Here is an 18746-nt window from a genome sequence, read left to right as displayed (position 1 = left end):
AAATATACATGCATAATGTATATATCTTTAAAATCTTGCTACTTCATGAACTTAAATGTGATTAGAACCTAAATATTTTTTTGAAGTGTAATATACATAATATATATGTATTTGTTGCTTTTTCAGGTAAATTTGCTAACTGCAGTCATAGGAACACCTGCAGCTTTAAATATAAGAAATATCTTATGGCATGGTTTTGTTTCACCATCAGAACTAGATAGAAAGTGTGTATATTTAAAAAAAAGTTAAATATTTTATATTCTGTTACTTATAAAGCCATGTGTGTTAGTTCCAGGTGCACAAATTACTTGAAAATACAGTGGAACCTGCATAAAAAGGAACATCAGGGAACTGAAATAGTTTTTTGTTTTAGACAGGTTTCTGTTTTTCAAAAAGGTGCACATCAAAGGATATGTTCAAGACAGGTTTCCGTCTCATAGAATGTCTGTCTTGGACAGGTTTCACTGTATTACGAAAATTCTAATATATCAGTGTAAGCATGATGTGTTAAATAGGTGTTCAGTTGGGACCACTGAAAAAGTTCATTATGACCGAGAGTTCACTATAGGAAGGTTTGACTGTATATCCATAATTGAATTTTACTTTGAAATAAAGTGTCACTGAGTGTTATGTCATTTTTTTAGTAGTAAACTAGGTAGAGGGTCCATACACTTTCTGATGTTGTATTTTGAGCATGCATTTTGGAGAGAGATAATGATTAATTTATAATTTACATGTACAGTTGAATCCTGTTTTAACGAATACTGTTATAGTGAAAATCTCATTGTAAGTTTACATAGAAACAAAATTTATTGTAAATTCTATTACGAAATGAAAAATCCATTACAACGAATCCAAAAACAAGTTTTTGAAAGTCAACAGAGTAGGCTACAGAACTTTCCAAAAATGATCCTGTAAAATTGTTTTCAGAATTTGAATCCCATAAAATTGGTTTCAGAACTTGCCGAACTGTTGGGGAAGAAGGCTTGTTCTTTTATGGCATGTAGAGGAAAAATTTTAATCAATATGATGCAGGAAAAAGAAATAAAATCTATAGGTAGCCAGTGCTATGTGTTAAGGAATGTTTCATATTTCTTCTGTTTTAAAATAAGTGGCCTTGAAAGGAAAAAGGTTTTGATTAAAGAAAAACTTGAGATCAATTCTGAAGATGTTGGAGTAAATAAAAACAATGTGGCACCAAAATAATCCATGTCGTCATCTACTCTTTTAACATTTTTGAAAAATCTGACTAAGTGGAAATTTCAAATCCGAATAGTAGGGATCCCATGGAAAACAGATTAGGCATTCTCAAATTTTCAAGATGTAGATGTAGCTGTCTTTACAGAACATTCATTCAAAGCATTTTCCAGAAACATTCATGGTTTCAGAACATTTATTCCCAAAATGTGTCAGTTACCAGCCTACTGGTATGAGAAACACTTTGGAATTTGCATGTGCTTTTGAATGCAAAATTTTTGAAGCATTTTTTTCAAGCATTGCACCCGTATACTTTAGAGGAAGCTGTTGTTTCCTCAACAATTGTATTCCTCGGTTTCCACAATATTTGTAAAAAAAGTTTTTTTAATTCAGGTTATTTGCCTCAAATATGTTAAGTAAGTAAAACTTATCCAAAATAAATTCAAAGCCTAATTGATTTGAGGTGCTTTGAGTTATTTTTTGAATTTAGCATCATTCTTTTTATTATCTAGAATAAGTAATAAACATAAATAAGTAATTTTTCCTTAGAATCAAATTCTACTACAATGAACTTTTTTTAACCAATGTTAAAATATTGGTAAAACTGGAAATTTCTTTATAAGGAAATTTTGTTATAACGAAGTGATTTCTTCAGTTGTTTGGAGTTTATTATAGCAGGATTTGGCTATACATACTTCACTTTAGCTACACATTTTTTTTATTCTTTTGAGTTGCATCAAACAAGTCAGCTTTTTTTACTTTACTAACTTTCATTTCCCTAAAAATATTTTTTTTTTATTCTATAAGCAGAAATTCCCATATTTTTATTACCATGTTTAAAGACGTATTTTCCAAGTGTCACATAACATTTCTAAAGTTATTGGTTTATTGTGTGACTAAGTTTTTTCCTATCACTTATCTGCTTTTGCATTTTTCCAATTAAAATTTTGAAAAATTCAATGAAATTTCTGATTTGCTTCGTTTTAAAACCATCTTGCAAACATGATTTCAATTTTTTTATGATTAGGACAGATTTCGATCAGTGAACATCTCATTTTCAATTTTCACAAGTTCCTGTATTTATCTATATATTTGTGTTTAGGTCAAATTTAGAAACCGGTATTCAACTCAAAATTTTTGTTAAAATTAAAAATATATTCTCATCTAATTTAATTAAGTGCACTGTAGTCCAGGTCTAAGAAGAAAAAAAAAAGAAATGGAGAACGCTACCATTATGAATTGGCAATCAACTGTAGATCCTAGTTTGAGTAGCACATTTTTTTTCATACGAACTTTTTAGTCATCCAAGTTGCTAAAATGTCTAATTATTTTTTTATATATTTGCTGAACTGGAGTGCATTCTAATTGCTGTCTGTATTAAAAATACAGACATTTTTTTTTAGAAGAAGTAGGCCTAACTTGTGTATATTTTAATGCTCCTGTTGATAAAAGTATGCTACCTTTCATAATAAAATTTTTAGTTTAATTTGTTTCATACACTTTTTTTCATGTATTCTTTTTCTTTCTTAGGTATGGTTTTTTTCTGATTTGTTTAGCAGTGAGTCTCGGAAAAAAATTAGAATCCAGTGGTATCAAATTTGGTGAAATTCCTTTTCGTCCATATGTATCCGTCAAACATAGCATTGGAATTTATGATGTGTTTCCAGGTTGACAACATTAGATCTTTATTTGTTTTTAATCTCTATAATTTTATTTTATTTCGCAGTTCATTAGATTTCAATTACAGTCAGGGCCACAACTAGGAGGGTGCAGGTGGGCACCAGACCAGAGGGGGCACAAATTTAATCTTTTTACCTTTCCTTCAACATTACAAAAGAGCGCCAAAATTCATGCTTGCCCCTGCTGACCAAGCATCTAGTTGCAGCCTTGATCACAGTAATGTTCTTGGGAAACTGAATAAAATTAAATTTTAGTACTTTACTTCAAGTATTTGCCATCTTCTTTTGACCACACTTTAAATTTATGTTCAAAAGCTGAATACAATTGAACCTTGTTAATGGAAAACAAAAAATAATTTCTTCACCACATAACGATAAAGTACTATGGCCAGTGCCGTCTTAAGGCAAAGGCCCACCTGGGCACGGCCTGGTTGAATCAAGCAAAGAGGGACCTCACAAAAATGAAACCTGGTTGAAATTTTATAGAATTTACCTGGTAGGGCCTCAAAAAAATCAATTGACCCAGGGGCCCTTGATACTCTTAAAACTGCCCTGACTATGGCAATTAATACATTAACATGAAACATGAAATCAAGACAGGTTAAGTGATCAAATCCCTCATTAGTCGATAATATTCATAAGATGAGTTAAATGGACACATGAGTAGACTGTTAAGCATTTTTCAATTCCTTGATCATGTTTGTAAAACTGGAATGAACGGAGCGAAAAATCAAAGAATTGCACTGCAAAACATAATGTTTGAAGAAAAAGTGGCAACATATTTCTTCAGTATCTAAACATGAAGAAAAACATATAGAATAAAGTATCTGTAGTTCGTATTGAGTTGACCCTAATTAAATTACATCAGTAAGCAAATGCTCAATTTTTATCATCGTTATCAAATTTCTGGGCAAAACACATTTGCTACAGTGAAAACCTATTATTTTATTCTTATTCAGTTATTTACTCAGCATTTAATATGAATTGATATCAGTCTTTTGGATGTATTGTGTGAATTTTATCAAACCCCTCTCCTCCCGGCATACTGGGAATGGGCCATTCTGCAACATTCAAGAAACTGGTGTTCTGAGACTTTACAGCATGCTGGCTAATGCAGGGGGATATGGTAGTTTTATTTCTCGTGTGCAAAAATACTCAATGATTCAGTTCCCTATATTGCATTTTTCAATTTAGTGGGTAACATGGAATAATTACCCTGATCTCTACAAATTTACATTAGTGAAGTTTGGCTGTATTAAATGATGTAAATAAAAAAGAAAATATTGTGTAAACACATAATCTTTCCACTAGTTGTTTGAAGCTCATATGGTGATTCTGGCTAATTCTTTAATATTCTATTTCATTTGAATATAATTTCGTTTGTAAATTTTTCGTTTGATTTATTTATTTTAAGCATACTGACTATGTGATATTTATTCTGGTGTATTGTGCTGTGTTCTGTGGATTAAAATATCTTTCCCAGCAATAGATATTCCATCTCAAACTTCAGCATGCATAATCACTTGTTATATTGTTCAGGAATAAACTCATAATTTCAGACGAATTTTTATTTTCTCTTTCACAAGATTTAAATAATATGCTTATGTGGTTTTACTTTGATGTGTGAGTTAAATGACATCATGGTGCCAGGTTTTGTTTAGTTTGAGCTAGAATGACCAATGATTTCAATAAAAATGTTGCAATATAATCGCAGATGAGAGTAAAAATAATAGAATGTTTAGGAAAGCCATATAGGGTTTCAAAACTATTATTTTTGTCTGAGGCCAAGTTGATGACTAAATTTTTCATGCTGACTCAAACAAAAATTAACATCTTTTATGTTGTTTCATTATTTTTCATCAATTCTTTTTTGTTATGATGCTCTACTGAAAACACAGAATCTTCTAAATCTGCACTGAAAACTTGAAAGTTTGCAGATCCTATTGTATCTTTAAACTGTACTGCCAAAATGAGATGAGTGATAGTGCACATCAAGTAAGACCATTTTGTCAGTTGGCTGGCCACGTTACATGCAATTTAGGCAACTGGCACCAAGAAAGAAAGAAAAAATTGCTTTAAAAATGAAATTTTTCTGTTGCTCCTGATGATGTGAGCAAAGTTGCTATATTTTGGCAACCTCTGAAGTAGGTAATACACATATCTCCCAAATAAGTGGGTTGTAACCCATTGCTAAAATTGTTTGTCTTTTACTATCACCTCTCTCATTTTTATGGTAGGGTTTCAAAACATCCTGTTTATACAGGGTGCATAGCAAATAGAATGTATGGTATTTTACTGGCAAGCCGTTGATCCTAGAGGTATACTTCCAATTAGAAAAAGTTTCCAAATAACGTGTAGTACTCTGATATGTCATTCATGTTTCAAAGGGTTGTATAATTATTAAACTAAAAAAATTAACTTTTATACAGTCTCTGTGTGCCCCAAAACCCAATTAAAAAGTTGTTGCCCTGACTCTTCTGATGCCAACACAAAAAATTCCATGTTTCTAAGTGCAATACTCACCACGATATTAGAATTCAAAAAATGAAGGAAATTTGGAGAAAAACAGCATTAAATGTGAGTAAAACCGTTTTTCTGTATTTAAAGCTGTTTTTTCCCAACTTTCCTCTGTTTTTCAAATCTGAATATCTACGTGAATATTGTACTTAAAAACATGGAATTTTTGTGGCATCAGAAAAGATGAGGCAACAACTTTCTAATTGGGTTTTGGGCACACTAGGACTGTATAAAAAAGTTAATTTTTTTTATTTGAATAACTATGCAAACCCTTGAAACATAAATGACATATCTGAGTACTAGACATAATTTGGAAACTTTTTTTAATTGAAATTATACCTCTAGGATCAACAGTTTGCCAATAAAATGACATACCCCCTGTTTGCTATGCAACTTGTATAGTGTAGGCAAACTCTGTTACAACAACTTCAGTTGTAATGACAAGTCAGATATAAAGATAATAATTTGCTGTCTCACCAGATTTCCATGAAGAACAATGTTAATAAAACTTGGTTATAATGTCAATGAAAATGTAACAACCTCGGATATAATGACACATTTTTAGGTTGCTTTTGTTTTAGTTTCTATGGTATTTCCCGGAAAGAAATTTTAGAATTTCAGCTCAGCACATTGAGGGATGTTCGTTTGTTGTTCTATTGATACCTAATCATGGATAGAAGATTTATTGTACAGTAATTTAATTTCTACTGAGGCTTATTAATAAACAATAATAATCAAATTTTATTAGAAGGGACAAGAGGCAATCATTCAAATAGGTTTGAATACCTCTGTTCACACCATACCAAAAGCAATTTTACCAATGAATGATTATCCCAAAAGAGTGACATTGTGCAATTCTTTCGTAGGATGTTTGCTATGAGGAAAGCTATGGAAGTTTATATTAATAATATTTTTTATTTTATAATGCATTATATTTATGTTTACTCCATACATTTATTGCACATACTACATTTTCATTATACTATTAATGTTTTGCACTAGTTAATGAATTTTTATGCAGTTGTTTCCTGCTATCATTTTTTACATTGCCTTATGTAATTTCAGATTGGAACTTTCATGAAATACAGTTTTTAAATAATTTTGTGAAATACCCAATGGTGGACAACTATATTGCAAAATATTGGCACAAAGCATTATTATGTTATTCTACGGAGAAGTAAGTGTCTTATTATTGAGAAATACATTGTGTAAAAAAAGTACAATTTTTCTTGTATTAAAATATTCTCTCCATAATGTTTTAATTAACACGCAGGAAATTTTAGCATTTTCTAAAAAAAACATCTAGTGCTTTGAAAACAACAGAAATTATGTCGGGGAAAAATCTTTGAGCAGTGTCGAAATTCATGGACTGGGTTTTGTGATTTTAGGAAGGCAGATCGTTTCATTTTTGTCATATTTAGTTATGGCTAATGTTTGTCATTTTATGCCCATGGCAGCCAATTAAATTAAGGTATCTAATTACCTTTCTTATCATTTTTCTATAAAAATGGTGCTGGAAGAATGATTAATCAGCCATCACTGTAAAAATGAATGAGCTCCTCTCATTCACCGGACTTAACACCCTTGATTTTTGGCTCTGGGTTTATGTTAAGTCCAGAGTGTACTGCTATAGCCTATCTTCTTTAGTGCACTTTTAATCCGTCCAGTATTTCTGACATAATATTACATCGGCAGTTGAATGGAAGAAATAAAGACATCATTCATTTGCTGCTATTGCCAAGTAGTCCAGGTAAACTAAGATAAAAATAGCCTTAACCCTGGAAAAATTGCAACAGAAGCTTTCTAAATGGTTTTTTTAATCAGTAATCATTACTGAACAACATATCCAAAATTGGAAAATGGGAACATTCCTAAAAACAGATTTCAAAATCTTGTTTACATGTACAAGATTGGGGATACCATCAACTTCTTTCCCTCGTAGGAAAAATTCACATAGAGGGTGCTAATTTTTCTTCTTCTTCCCCTCATTGGTGGAAAAAGAGGAAGAAAAATTTGGACCCTATCAGTGAATTTTTTGGGTTTTCTTGCTCCTTTCCCATTATTCTTCATGAATTTTCCCTTTTGCCAAGTGAAAGAAACTGATTTTTCCTATCACCATGCAAAGAAAACCTGTTTTTTCCTATTGCCAAATGAAAGAAACCTATTTTTTCATTTCCTATATAAACAGAGCTAAAATTGCAGGCAATGATGCATTCTGATAGGTTGTGTTTTTCAATACTCAAGTGAATTTTCTGATTTCTTGTGCATTTATAACATTAGAACGACTAACTTCCTGTACAAAAATGGGCTGTGATTTGTGAAAAAAATTAGACAATGAAACATGCGTAGTTAAAGTTTCATAAAATGGAGCAGATAGTATAAATGAAGTCAACCGCAGCCGTAAAAATGATGTAGTTGCAATTGCTAAAATTATATTTCCTGTTTTACACCAACGAATATCTAACAGAAAAATGTCACTAAAGGACAAAAAAAATCAATGAAAAATTTAATTTAAGAAATAACTCATAATTTCAGATAATTTTTGAAAGTTTCCAATAGTTTTGGGTCCCCTGTTTGATTCAGGGCCCTGGGCCAGACACAGTGACATTAGATCCAGGGGTGCACAAGCACCCACAGCATTTTGTAATTCTGAGCATTCCCTCCCCCACAGAATTTATTTAAAAATCCCCTATATATATATACATACATATACAATTAGTCATGTCACCCTGCATAGTCTTGCAATAAAATCTCTCTTAATCTTAAATCTTATTCTATATTATCTGTGAATAAGCAAAATAAGGAGTTTAATTAATAAATCTAGTTTACTTTATTTGATCTCTAAAATTATTCCGTGTCTTACATGCAAGACGAATAGGGTCTCCTATATGCAAGTAAATAGGGTAATTGAGGATCCAGTTTCCAATGCTACAGGGGTGCAAGAGCTGCGCCAATTGCGCCGAAACGGTTCTCTTGCTACACGGTGCGCCAAGGCGCCGAATCCCTGCGCATTTGCGCCAATTCTTGTTTGTGGTTCGCGGAGGTACCGCTAATGCACTGTAACACGTCAAATACCCTTAATTTAGGAAGAAGGCGCATGAAATTGTTGTTCACGGGACGCGTTCTTTCCGAGACACGGAAAAAGATACGGGGGGGGGGAGGGGAGAAACTTCAATTTTCTTTCACTTCCCACCATCTACCACAATCGCGTTATCTCGTGACCTTGGAAAGTAGTTATACTATCTTGAAGTATAAAGTCCTGTACTGTTATTGGTATAACCGACGTTCTATCAAAGTCCCTGAATAAATATGCCAAATTTTCCGATTTCGGAGACCGTTTTTTCTCCTGCTGGTTATAGGTTATATACTGAAAATAACGGTAATTTCGCGGCTGCCGACCTGCGTTCAAAGACGGCATACATCGAAAAGGTGATTGGTTTACTCGTTTAAATTACCGAAATTTTTCGGAGATCGTTGGGAAAAAATAGAATCTGTAAAAACTCCAGCTAAAATATTCATAGTTTTGTCATCTAGCCACTATGCGGTGGTGTGGTTATCGTCGGCGGTTGCCGATTGTAACAATTTCACATCGCGAAAATCCAGATTTGGCGAACGGGGCCGGCTCGAAGGAAAAAAAATCTATACCCATGTAGAACCTTTTTTTTGGTGCTACTGACCACGTTTTTGGTCGACAAACCTTTTTTCACCCTTTCAACTCCATTTGGCAGCCCTCCTTGAGCGGCGCCCAATATGGCCGCACGGTCCGCCACTGCATTGGTGGGGGAGGAGCATGCTCTTAACAATAGTCAGAGGAAGGAGTTTGTACTAGGAGCATGCTCATTTTACATAACTTCTGTGAGATACCTAATATATATTAATGTCCTCCCTTTCCAAAACATGTTGTTGGAGAGAATGAAATATTTGCACCCTTTCTTGTTCTTCGTACTCCATCTCGTGCATTGCTGGGATGGTAGATTACTCCCTCACGTATTGCTGAGAGGTTGTTTAACATTGTATCACCAACAGAACTATTGATTATGTGTGATGAATGGGTTGCACTACAATCCAAACAATTACAAGAAGTGAAATCAGTTCAGAGAATAGATAGATAGATATTGGGCAGACATATTCAAACTTTGTAACTTTGAAAGCTGCACAAAGTTCAAAATTTTGCCAGTTTTGGTGAAGACTTTTTTTATCTTCAGCATATGGTAACACAGATAGTGAAAAAGAGTTCATTATTAACAAATAAATAAAAGTCTGTTCAAACATTGAAAAATCTGTCCATGCAATGCTTTAATGTTTAATGGAATAAGACATACAAAATCTTATTTTCAAGGGCATAAAAAATTTGAAAAAAATTGTCATTGAGATTCTGAACTTTCTGAAAGCGACTCGTGATTTGTAATCTATTAACATGCTATTAGGTTGAGAATTTTTTTAAGTAAATAAGGTATTTATATTTTTCTCGTTTTTTGCATTTTGCTTTTAAATTTAATAATTCCTTTAAATTCTGTGAGAAGCCAATTTTTTTTTTTTTCAAGGAAACTCTTATTATATTCTGCACGCACTTTTTTTGCTATATCAGGAGAAATAAGATTTTGGTGTTCAAGCAGCAGAAATTCTTGCTGCCTAGGTTTTCAGTATGCATGTTGCTTAATTTGAAAAGAGTAATAAATTTTATTCGCCATTCGTCGTTTTATTAATGACAGAAAATATAATTCAGAAAAAATTTAAATGAATTTTAATTTGTGAAGGAAATTTATTTTGAATTATTTGTTCCAACCATTTTTGGCAAAACTTCTGGCATTTCACAGAAAAATTACTCCTTATATTGCAGATATAGTTCGTGTTTAGTTCTGCTCCATTTTCAAAATTTCTGCTCCAAAAATGAAATTTGCAGCTCCGAAATGGATGAGGGGCACTTGAACCCCTGAGTGCTACTTACTGTTTGTTTTGTGAAAAGTTTGTTGACTTTTCTTGTAAACATAAACCTAAATCAGAACATGTGAAAGTAAGAACTGCACAGTAATTATTAGTGCAAAAATTTGCACAATGAAGAACATGACAACATGAAAGCACAGAAAGGCACATTTTAGATGGAGGATCTCTTTTAAATTGCATTCCATGATGTAATAACGACACATATGGAAACATGTCTTACAGTGATTTAATTCTTAATATATGTGGAAAACCAATCATTGTTTTTGATTGGGTCCCTGATAATCAAGGATTTGACTCACAGACAAACTACACAAAGACCAGTAGAGATATTGATTTCAGCTCGTGCATGCAGTTTGCCAGAAAAAAATATAGTTCCTGGCCAACGAAAAAAAACAAGCAAGCAATGAATTCCCTCATTGGTGAATTGCTGAAGAAACACGTATGTACTTTTCACTATGCAGACGGCGATGTGGACATTGTTCGTGCTGCACCGACTGCAGAAAATAACTTTTCACACGGTTAGTTCTTCAGAACATGTGCATACACTGTAATAGGTGTAATCGAGAAGACACCGATTTGCTGATTCTGCTTCTTTACTGCACGAAAGATAATGGGTTAAGGCTGTACTATCACAGTGATATAAGATAAGGATAAACATCCAATCTAGTGTGTGCTATCCTCAATATTAGTAGGTTGTGTGAAAACTGAAACTTGCTTCTGTTTCTGCATACTTTCACCGGCTGCGATACCACATCCGGAATTTTTTCGATTGCGAAATCATCAGTATTTGCAAACTCAATGAAGGAGACAGAGCTCCATTCTGTTGCAATTAACATTTTGTTCTGATTCATGCCTGCATTCTGATATCACTGTTGCTGGGAGAAAAGCAATGCTTCTGCTTTATGACTGCCAGTCACTGGAATCCACAGACAAACTATGTCACCAAATGTTGGTAGAGAAGGTAGCCACAGCAAAATCATTTGTTACACCTGAACATCTGCCCCAATGGATTCTTTCACATATTATAGCTATCAAACTTACTTACAAATAAATATCTGGAAATCTACTGAGTTAAGAATCAAACCAGAAGAATGGGGTTGGTATGTAAAAAAAAAAACTTGATACCGCCCAATAATCTGAGACTTCCCACAACCAGTGCCTACTTGGAGGCCTCACAAAAATGAGAACCAGATGAAATTTTGGAGAATTTGCCAGGTAAGGCCTCAGAAAAATCACTTGGCCCAGGAGCCCATGATGTTCTTAAGACAATCCTGCACCAGCTTCAGATTATCTACTCAATATGATTCGATATTCTCCTGCAAGACAAACTGCTCTACTTTAAAATGTAAATGTAATGAACTGCCTTGCTTAACAACTTGTGGGGTGTGCTTAATCGATGGATGTAAAAACAACAATCTCACTTCTAACTATGAATCTAATGAAAATGATAAATTAAAGTTGTTTTGCTTCACTAAAACATTTCTGTAACTATCTTCCTTTCATCTCTTCTTTTGTTTGGTCATCTTTCTTGACCCCTTGGTAAAATTTTTTCTCTCTTTTCTCATATTGCTGTATTTGTATGGTAATAACGATAAACTATTTGAATTTGAAAAAAAAAAACCAAAAACAAAGATTTTAAGCAGTAATTTGAAAGGAATAGTAAACTTTTGTGTGCTGTTTGAAGATACTTCAATTTTAAGTTGTGAAAATAAAGTAATATATTTCCATTCAAAGAGTACATCAAATTGCCTTAGCCTTAAATCGATGAAAACTACTCTGCCAATTTAAAATTTGTTTTTAGTTATGTTCCTGTTGTCCAATTTTTTCTGATTTTGGATTGTTGTTGTTGATTAAAATGCAATTTAAAAAGCTTCTGTGGCAATTTTGCCAGGGTTCATTCACAAATTGCCTGACCTAATGCTGCATGTGTGCGCCTAACAAAGCAACCCTAAAACCTTTCGTGTAAGAGATTAAAAATACATCTTTTCACTCAAAATCATCTTTGTTTCCTGCTTTTCTTTCTCTGAGTGAATGTATTTTAAAATAAATTCATAGATAAAAGATGCAAACACACACACATATTATGCCAATGCATTTTCTTATGTATGATTTTCTGATCTCAGAAATCGTATGAAGTCCTGTATAAAATCAAATATAACTCGTTAATGTGTTGAATAATTGCACGATGACAATAAATGTTGTTCATTTTTGACATGATGTTATGGTTCCTTGACCTACCTACTCCCATTCAGTTCAACTCAGTTGATTCAAAGTTCAGTGGACTGTAAAAGAAATCATGTAACTGTTTGAACTCACCGTTTTTTTTATTATTTTCAGGATTGGTAAAAAAAAAACAACAATTTTTTGAAACATGGTTTTTTGGTTTTAATAGCATTTACATTAAAAACAATAAAATTTCTGAAAAATAATTCAAAATTTCTAATAATTAATCAAATAAAATTTTTATTAATGTGAATACACTATTCACATGTGAAACACTATTCCTATATAGATTAATCTATAAATATTTCTTAAATTTTAACAAAAATTGGCTTTTTCAATTTAATTATGTTATAGTTGATATATATATATAGTTGATATATATATATATATATATATCAACTGGCTGTTATCAACTGGCTTTCTCATCATTGGCTTTTTCAATTTAATTATGTTATAGTTGATATATATATATATATATATATCTCAACCAGTTACCTTCAATATGCTTAATTAGGATGCTATTTTGCAAAAACTATGATTAAAAACTAGGGAAATACATTGTGTTTAGTAAAGCATAATTAATGTAATTAGATTAGTTAGCAATGATTTACGATATACAGAGTGATTATAACTAAAGTTCAGATTCTAAAACACTGTAAAATAAAACCACTGGTGGGAATGACTAAAAAAATTTGCATGAATATTCCTGAAGCAATGGAATTTTGTATGATGAAGGGGGAAAAATATTTAAAAATGTAAAATATACGACACTGTACTCATCCAGCATATGGGAAATTTGCTTCGAGAATGGAAATGATAGCTAGTCAAGGGCAAGTGATAATGCCATTAGCATGGCATGGTTTCATAATTCATGAAAACATCACAAAAATGAATTCATTTAAACAAACTACAACTTACACAAGAAATGTTAAATATATTGTCCACCGTGCTCTGGCTGTGAGTGGAAGCACAAAAATGCTTGTTCAACTACAGATCAGAGTATGCCTATGTCATGGTAATGATATGGATGTGTTTTAATTCCAAGTTTGCAATCTGACCACTGCACATAACATTTGAGGTATCCCTAAAGCCAAAAGTTTCAATGGTTACAGTAGCATTCACCTATCAGGTAAACATGCCGGACAGATGTCGTGTCATCTTGTTATTGTAAAAATGGTTGTTTAGTAGCTGCTTTGCTGGTGTTGCAATGTGCATCGTTTGTAAAAGTTATGCTATTCACCAGGGCTGGACAAATAAAAAAAAAGGAGGCATCCGCCAAATTTCTTAGGAGCAGAACATGTTTTTCCCAATGAAAAACAATCCTGAATAACGTTTTTTTTTTACTTTTTCAGAACTTTATGACCTATTCCCATGTTGTCCATTATTAGGAAATCAAAAAAAAATTGTTACACTTCATTTTTTTTTTTTTTTTTTAGCAATGATGCATATAAAATTTTAGGCACTAAAACTGATTTTTTAGTCACCATGGTGACCTGATATTTGTCCAGCCCCACTATCCACACACTGATGCTGCCAAAAACTACTTGTATATTTTAAAGCTTTTTTTTTTTCTTTTGCCAAAGAAAATTCCATTGCTTCAGAAGTATCCATGCAAATTTAAGTCATTTTGATCAGTGGTTCATATATTATATAGTGTTTCAGAATCAGAACTTTAATTATAATCACCTGTACATAGCTGATTATTTTTCATTGATCATTTACTACTGTACATTAGAACTTTCATTAACTGGGGTTAATGTTGAAAATATTTTGAATAGAAAATTCAATATTAAGCTTGGTGGTGTACAGTACAATATGTGCTGTTTCTTATGAAAAGAAAATGAAAATATCTGTGAGGTAAAATGTAACTACTAGTACACACTAGTCTTTGTCCTTTAGGGACAACTGGTATCTTCATTGGATTAATTATAAGTCCACCTGCTTTTAGCATGGTAGTGAAATCACTACTGTTTCTGCTTCTTTGTGAAGAAAAAAAAGCCTTTGAGTTAATACATCACCATCTCATATGTATGATGCAATCCTCATTTATGAATTTGCTTAAGATAGAGCATCAGAATGTAGCCTGTTTGAAAATGCGGTGAGAATGAGAAATTTCGGTACTTCAAGCAACTAAGATATTTAATATGAAAAAGTTTATATTCAGGCCACTTTTATGAGTTTCTTTTTTTTATAAAAACCGCTTATACCATCCTACACTATTTAAAGATATACCATCAGAATATATGATGGTATAAGAATAGAAAATGTGGTAAAAAGGAATTATTTTGGCTAATAATGAACCAATATAATATTTTTCAAGAAAAAAATTATATTTTGGTCACTTTTATGTGATTTTTTGAAAAAAAAACACTTGGTTAAAACCAAACCATCCTGAATATTTTGTTCCTCCAGCACATTAATGTAATCAAATATTCCTTTTTTGGACAATTTCTGCTCAGAGAAACCTCAAATGTCTTTTATTTAAAGAATTGAGAGGATTTGTAACATCTGAGGGGGTTAAAAGTCACACAGCTGTAGCGAAAGGAGGACTTGGGGGTCTGCCCCCCCCCCCCCCCATAATATGAGAAAATGACCGAAAAAGGGAAAAAGATGGCCAAATCTATTGTTCTATCACTTATTCCCCCCCCCCCCCGAAATGAAAGTGGTCCCCCTCCAAACGAAATTTCTGGCTACGGGCCTGAAAGGACACCATTTGCCACAAAACCTTCTGCATCCATCCGGATATGCTACATGCTGCAGTTAACTGTGTTGTCATTTGTGGTAATGGTGGACACATAAAACAAGTACTCTAGTGCTGTGATATGCTTATAAATGTTTGCCTGCATGCAAATAAACAGTTTTCCATGGAGTTCCATGATTTTTTTTTTTTTGTTGTGTCCTATATAAAAATTTGAACAAATTTTTATTCCTGTACCAAAAAGAAATCCCCTCTTAGGAGAATGACTTTTTCGCAAACTGCATTCAAGTACACCTATTCCTTCAATTTTTATGAATTTTTAAACCATTTAGAAATTTATGGTATACCCTGTATATGTGTGTTTGTGTGCACCCATGTCTATTCAGTACTTCCATTTTTAGGTTTGGAGAAAGTCTTACTCTTATTGTTCCACTTCTGGAGAGCATTCTACGCTTAATTTACGTCTGTGTAAATAACTTTCCTCATCATGTTGTGACTGCAGAAGTGAGTCAAATTTTATGCTTAGTTGATATAATTTTAAGTAAATGATACAGTCTACGCTCGTTTTTATGAACCCATACGGACGGGAAAAATAGTTTTGAAAATCGAAAGTTTGTTAATGTGAAAGTCGTTTAAAGGAATAGTTGATTGTTTGGTATTAGAAGATTAGTTCATAAAAGCATACAGTTCGTGAAATAGTGTATCCACTGTATTTTGTAAATTTGGGATCAAACCTGATTTTTTTCTGTAATTAAGCTCATTTAAATGTAATCAAAATATACTTTCAAATGAAGCATCAATATGTTTGTTTATACCATTCTTAATAATGAAAAAAAATTGTTTTTTTAGGGAATTTCAATAAAAAGTTAGAACTGTATATTATTGAAGTTTGATAAATATTTTTAAGCACCTGCATTAATACCTATACCTTCTTTTTTTTCAAACTAATTCTTGTGTGTTTGTTAGCTTTTTTCTTTCTGTAATCATGTTGTAAATAACTCGTAGAGTAAACAAAGTTTTAATAATGCTAAGTATTTTATATTAGTATTTATGTAATACAAGATATTTATATTAATAAATTGTTTACCGTCATGAGTAAACTTGTCTTTATACTCATATGTAGTCAGTGTGATGAGTGAGCTTTTCCTTAAAAAGCCATCTACAATGTGCTAATATGATAGGTATATTAATATGTAATTATATTAATAAATTTAATATATTTATAATATAATTACATAATTATTACATATTTTGCATAATGCTGCAACTAATATGTATGTCTAATGTCTATCATCTGTTAAATTTCTCTATGCCAGAACTAGAATGGCAGATCATGTATCCCTGGATTCAGCTCTGTAAAGCCTGGAATGGGTTGAAATTTCATCTTAGTTTTTTTTATCGATTTCTCTTCAACTTGCTTCTTTCTTTATTCTGTGAGTTAACAAATAAGTTGCTGGAATTGAATATAATAGTTTTGGATCTTTGGGAGGCATTAAAACTCCATACAAAGAATAGCTATAGAATATCTATTTGGCAAACATTTATAAACTCAATTTAAAGTTGAGAAAAGTTGCCAAAATTATTATACAGTAGAAACTTCATGATGCAGACTCCCTCCCATAATTTGGATTGATTCCTTTCCCATTAAAATTTGTCAAGATATGCTCTTTTTCCCAACTTAGACATTAGATGATTTTTTAATTATTACACTTTTGTAATATATGATTGGACTTTTTTTGTTCAATAATTTTCATTTTTTTATCAATTCTTTTTTATATAAACAAAAATAAGGAGAAAAAATTTTCCAAATATTCTTATTTTGAGAGAGAATTTGCCACCAAAATGCACCTCTGCGTGCAACCTATAAGCATTTTGCAGTCGGCTGAGTTTCAATACAGGATATTTTTTCTCAATACAACATCTACTTTTTTCACTCATAGTAAGAATGACAATATTATTTAAAACAGGTGAGTGTGAAAGATGTGGATTGAAGTATCATGTAAGCTTGAGAAGTTTTCACTTTAAAAACTTTAAAGAACATGCTTGCAAAATGTAGGGCCTTTAACTTCCCTAGTTTAAAACAACTGCAGTGATGCCAGATTTGATGATTTTTATTGAATCTGAAACATGTGTAAAGATCTCAATACTCTTGTGATACATCAGTATTATAATAGACTTGAATATAGGATATGATATGAGGGTAATGAATAGGGCTCAGATTTTTATGCCCCTAAAGATGAAACGTCATTGCTGATTGGTAAATTCAGGTTTTTTAACCCATCAGAAATGACATTTCATCTTCAGGGCATAAAAATCCAAGCCTTAGTAATGAAAAATATACATTCATAACAATGAGCTGGTTGTTAAAAAATTAACAGATGGAAAAGTTATGAAATTTGTGACATAGTTTAGAATCAAAAGAAGGAATGCATTTAGCAAGTGGTAAAACAGAGTAATAAAGGAACAAAGGAAGTTCCAATTAATAGCTTGTTTCTTAGATACTATTTTAAAATATTGGTCCATTATAATTATGCAAGAGAGATTATTACTCATGTGTAAAATTAAGAGAATTAGCACATTATGTTGAATTTCTGAAAAATAACTAATGGACAGATTTTGATGAAATTTGATACAAATACACAGTTATAACAGAGAAAGAGATGTACCATACAAAAGTCATAGTATGCATGCATGATTGTCAGTCAAGCTCATCATTGCAGGAATGTCCAAAATCCACGTTGCAAGATCGAACTGAAAATGAGTCTAATGTGGGGTATGGTCCCCTCTCACAGTCAGACAGGTTGCACAGCTTGATGGCATAATGGACACGAGGCAGTTGAGGAGTCCCTGAGGCAATCACTCCTACTCCTGCGACAATGCAGTTTTCAGCTTCAGGATGCTTCTCAGAGGGGGATGGCGAGATGCAATTGCCCTACCAAGAGCGTCCCAGACATGTTCTACAGGGTTTAGGTCAGGAGATCTGGTTAGCCAGTCCATGTGCTGAATATTCTCACTTTTCAGATAATCGTTGACCAGGTGAGCCTAATGTGGATGAGCATTGTCGTCCATGAACAGGAACCGAAGGCCAACTGCACCCATGAAAAGTCGAACATGGGGCTGGTTCTAAGATCACCTCTCTATACCTCCTAGCAGTCAAACACATGGAGGGGTGTGTGGCTGTCCGTAATGATGTCTGCCCAGTCCATGAAACTTCCACCACCATAGTAGTCCATTTCCCTGATGTGGGAGGGATGGTATCGGGTCTAAGGCTCTCTCCAGATGAGGGTACGTCGGGAATCAGTATCTAGGCTGAATCTTGACTCATCTGTGAAGAGCACAGTGCTCGACTGAATCCTGGTCCAAGGCTGATGTTGTCTGCAACATGCTAAACATGCTCTCTTGTGTGCTGCAGTGAGCGAGGCACAAACAGCAGGTCTTCTGGCATAAATCCCTTTCTCATGGAGCTTTCAGGCAATTGTAAACCATGA

At 32.8% G+C, this 18746-nt stretch overlaps 1 protein-coding gene across 4 annotated transcripts in view; it reads left to right on the top strand.

Annotated features, from left to right (window-relative positions):
• Positions 1–18746, top strand: part of LOC149072340 (endoplasmic reticulum membrane-associated RNA degradation protein-like) — a 52664-nt gene that overhangs the window by 12035 nt on the left and 21883 nt on the right. For all 4 annotated transcript variants that reach the window (XM_089246399.1, XM_089246400.1, XM_089246401.1 and 1 more), the window contains 4 exons: positions 127–224; positions 2728–2864; positions 6459–6570; positions 15660–15762. In XM_089246399.1, coding sequence (XP_089102525.1) covers positions 127–224; positions 2728–2864; positions 6459–6570; positions 15660–15762 — 450 coding nt within the window. The remainder of the gene's footprint in view (positions 1–126; positions 225–2727; positions 2865–6458; positions 6571–15659; positions 15763–18746) is intronic.

This window comes from Pholcus phalangioides, unplaced genomic scaffold (assembly GCF_987345545.1).
Source record: "Pholcus phalangioides strain wild (caught in Gottingen) unplaced genomic scaffold, Ppha-v1.0 ptg000017l_1, whole genome shotgun sequence".
Lineage (NCBI taxonomy): Eukaryota > Metazoa > Arthropoda > Arachnida > Araneae > Pholcidae > Pholcus > Pholcus phalangioides.
The sequence above is the reverse complement of the archived record's forward strand: the minus strand, read 5'-3'. Positions and strand labels throughout refer to the sequence as shown.